The sequence below is a fragment of the Phaseolus vulgaris genome, chromosome 3 (genome assembly GCF_000499845.2).
Source record: "Phaseolus vulgaris cultivar G19833 chromosome 3, P. vulgaris v2.0, whole genome shotgun sequence".
In the NCBI taxonomy this organism is placed as follows: Eukaryota; Viridiplantae; Streptophyta; class Magnoliopsida; order Fabales; family Fabaceae; genus Phaseolus; species Phaseolus vulgaris.
Window position 1 is genome coordinate 25,299,901 of NC_023757.2, and position 3,283 is coordinate 25,303,183.

The 3,283-nt window shown below is 33.5% G+C and overlaps 1 protein-coding gene across 1 annotated transcript; it reads right to left on the reverse strand.

Moving 5' to 3' along the window:
• Positions 1-1,691: 1,691 nt before the first annotated feature.
• On the reverse strand, positions 1,692-2,315 carry LOC137839423 (uncharacterized). The gene has a single exon (XM_068648540.1). The coding sequence runs from the start codon at positions 2,313-2,315 to the stop codon at positions 1,692-1,694; it is 624 nt and encodes a 207-aa protein (XP_068504641.1).
• Between the last annotated feature and the right edge of the window lie 968 nt (positions 2,316-3,283).

Consider the following 3,283-nt stretch of genomic DNA (forward strand, 5'->3'; position numbering starts at 1 on the left):
GAAAGTATTCTGTCCTCAACCAAGCCTTTCTTGTGGAATGGAGGAGCTTGAAATGAAAAATGTCAAAGCAAACCACACTCACTTAAGAACAAGTCTCCACAAAACTTTAGAAGAACAAAAAGACAAGCAAGAAAAGGTATAAGCAAGAAAAGCTAAACCAAAACAGAAAACAATATATGACAAACTGGAAAAGAATATGAATGAAAGACAAGCAAGAAAATAAGGAACTCAATGAATAAAGAAGGCACACCAAAATAGTCCTAGAGAAAAGTACTAGAGTAGATTTAAGAAACAAAAACAGAACTACAAGAAAAAAATGTTGTATGCAAACTGTGCTATGTTTACAGATTTAACTGGAATTATTGAAAGAAAACTGGAATGTGAAAAATTAACCACAGAAACTTCAATGTCTTAACTCAATAATGGCACTAGAATGAGGTAAAAACAGTAAGCCAATTGAGAGAAATAAATTTTTCAAAATCGCTGCCCAATTACCGTATTTTTTTCGGCAGAATTGTACACTTTTCGTATTTTGTTTATCATTTTTTGTGTACTTGGAATTTTTGAGTACTTCTTTTTGCTATGGTTTTGTAACACTTTGAAGAATGTAAATCCAAATTTTCACAAATTTCCAGTGAGCCAATTAATTGCAGTAAATTGAAAACAGTAGCACGTTTGTAAGAAAACAGAGTATCCTATTTAGGAATGAAAAACAGTATGATGAACTAGCAAAGACATAATGGAAATTGTGTAAAGGAACTTGTATAGAATGAAAATACAAGCATGAACTCAAATCTAAAAATGAAAATGCACAAAGGATCAAGCAATAAACTTCAAAAACAGAGAGTAAACCAAAGCAAGAAACAATCAAAGCAATAAAAGTACTACAAGAAGTAATGACAATTATGGAATAACATGACTAAGACAAAACTTGACATGATTACAAAATTAAAAGACATATCACAAGATATAACAAGTGAAAGGAAGCTTAAGGTCAGCTTAAGGAAGGAGAATGCCTTTCCAAAAAGCAGCCAAACTCTTATGAATAATGAGTGCCATAATCCTTTTCACAAACACTTGGTGTAACAAAAGAAAAACAGCAAGGAAACTCAAAATACAGCCTAAAAACAGAATGGTAAACAACTTGAATTAAAGAGTTCTTGAAAATAAAGTGCAACATAACTCAAAAATTAAGCAACACAAAACCTAAACTCTAGATACCACATGATGTGAATGCAATAACAAGAATACATGATTCTTTGACATTCTTAGGAGCAACTTGAGTTGGTCATGAATTGGCACTTTACTTAGAATTGGATCAATGTTCTAATTCAAGAACTCACCAAGACTTTGCACCAAACCAAAGCTCATATGGAAGTCCATATATTGTCAAATGGAATCAAGCAACAAGAATTGAAGAACAACAAATGGAAACCGAACAGAAATTGAAAAGAATACTACTGTACCAAACAGAATTTGAGGTCCCCCTTTTCTTTGACTTCATTATTTGGGCATTCAAACTAAATATTTCCCTGTTTACCACAACCATAACTAGTATACTTATTAGAATTGAATTCACTAGGTTTCTTTGAATCATACCTTTTAGAAGCTTGTTTCTTTCTCAAGAATTTTCTGAATTTTCTTGATAACAAACTTATGTTTTCCTCTTCGCTTTCATGGGAAACATGTTGCTATTTGCTAGATTTGAGTGTTATGCTCTTGTTATGCTTGTCTTCACTCTCTTGAACAACAAGCCTTTGAATCTCAATCTCATGCTCTCTTAGTTTGCCGAAAAGAGATGCCACAGTCAATGAGGTGAGATCCTTTGATTCTGAAATGGCAGTCACCTTTGGTTGCCATGTTCTATCAAGACACTTTAGTACCTTGATGTTGAGTTCCTCTTCATCAAACTTCTTACCAAGACTCATAAGGTGATTCACAATGTGAGAGAACCTCTTTGGCACATCACATATTGATTCTCCCTTCTGCATTCTGAAGAGTTCATACTCCTGGATTAGAACATGCTTCCTAGCTCTCTTTACACCATTTGTGCCTTCATGTGTGACCTCCAAGATGTCCCACATTTCTTTGGCCGAGCTACATTGTGAAACCCTGAAAAACTCATCACAACTTAGAGCAGATGTTATAATATTTTTAGCTATCCAGTCAAACTTAACTTTCTTACATTCTGCTTCTATCCATTCAGATGAAGGTTTATCAACTAAAATATCATCTTTCTTAACGTGAGGTACAAAAGGACCATTTTCAATTGACTCCCAAATGCCTTTGTCAGTTGAATGTATACAAATATTCATTCTAACTTTCTAAAATTGGTAATTAACTCCACAAAACAAAGGTGGTCTGTTTATTGAGGATCCTTCCCTAAAGGGCATTTTATTAGCCATCAAAAGATTTTCAAAAACTTGAGTAACTTTCAAGAACCTTGCTCTTAATGCCAATTGTTAGGTATGATGGCTACAACAAGAGGGGGGGGGGGGGGGGGTTGAATTGCTTTCAACCTATTTTCACAAATGCTTTGCTTAGAATGAAGCTCTAATAAACAACTCAGAAAAGCAGTTCAAAAAACCAATTCAATAGTCAAATAGAAATTGGAATCGGAAAATCAATCGGTTAAAATTGCGATTTAACCGGTTGTTTATGACAGAGAAAATACAAACAGTTTAATAAGAGATGAGATAGAGAGAATCATACATAGAGATTATACTGGTTCACTCAATCATAGAGCTACATCCAGTCCTTAGTCAAACAACTGAGTTTTCACTATGCAATCAATCAAATATTACACAAACACCACACACAAAGAGGTGACCTTAAATCCCACAAAGCCTACTCACCCTCCTTGCACACAACACACACCTCAAGCCAGAATCACACTGACTTTACAGGATTTTACACAGTTATACAAAATGTTATATGAACAATTACAAGAACTTGAACAAGGTTAGAAAACACCTGGTAAAACAAAATACACCAGCACCCTATAAATCAGTTCTTTTAACCACAACAAAGCACAAAGCAAACTTGTTAAAAACTTGGTAGAAACCTTTTCACAAATAGTTTTGTAATCTCTCAAATCAATCTCAACTCAGAGTATCAAAAGTTTTATTGTTTCATCAATCTTTTAAACGTTTGAATAAAAAACGTATTTATAATACTTGAAATGCTAACATTAAAGCAAATTTAAACAACCAAATCAGTTGAAACAGATTTTCAAAAAGCTGTTAGGAAAACACACATTTAATCGGTTAAAACCACGATTTAA

Bases quoted from the DNA above. Each gene is read 5' to 3' on its own strand.
- LOC137839423 (XM_068648540.1), bottom strand. From the start codon at position 2,315: ATGAATATTTGTATACATTCAACTGACAAAGGCATTTGGGAGTCAATT.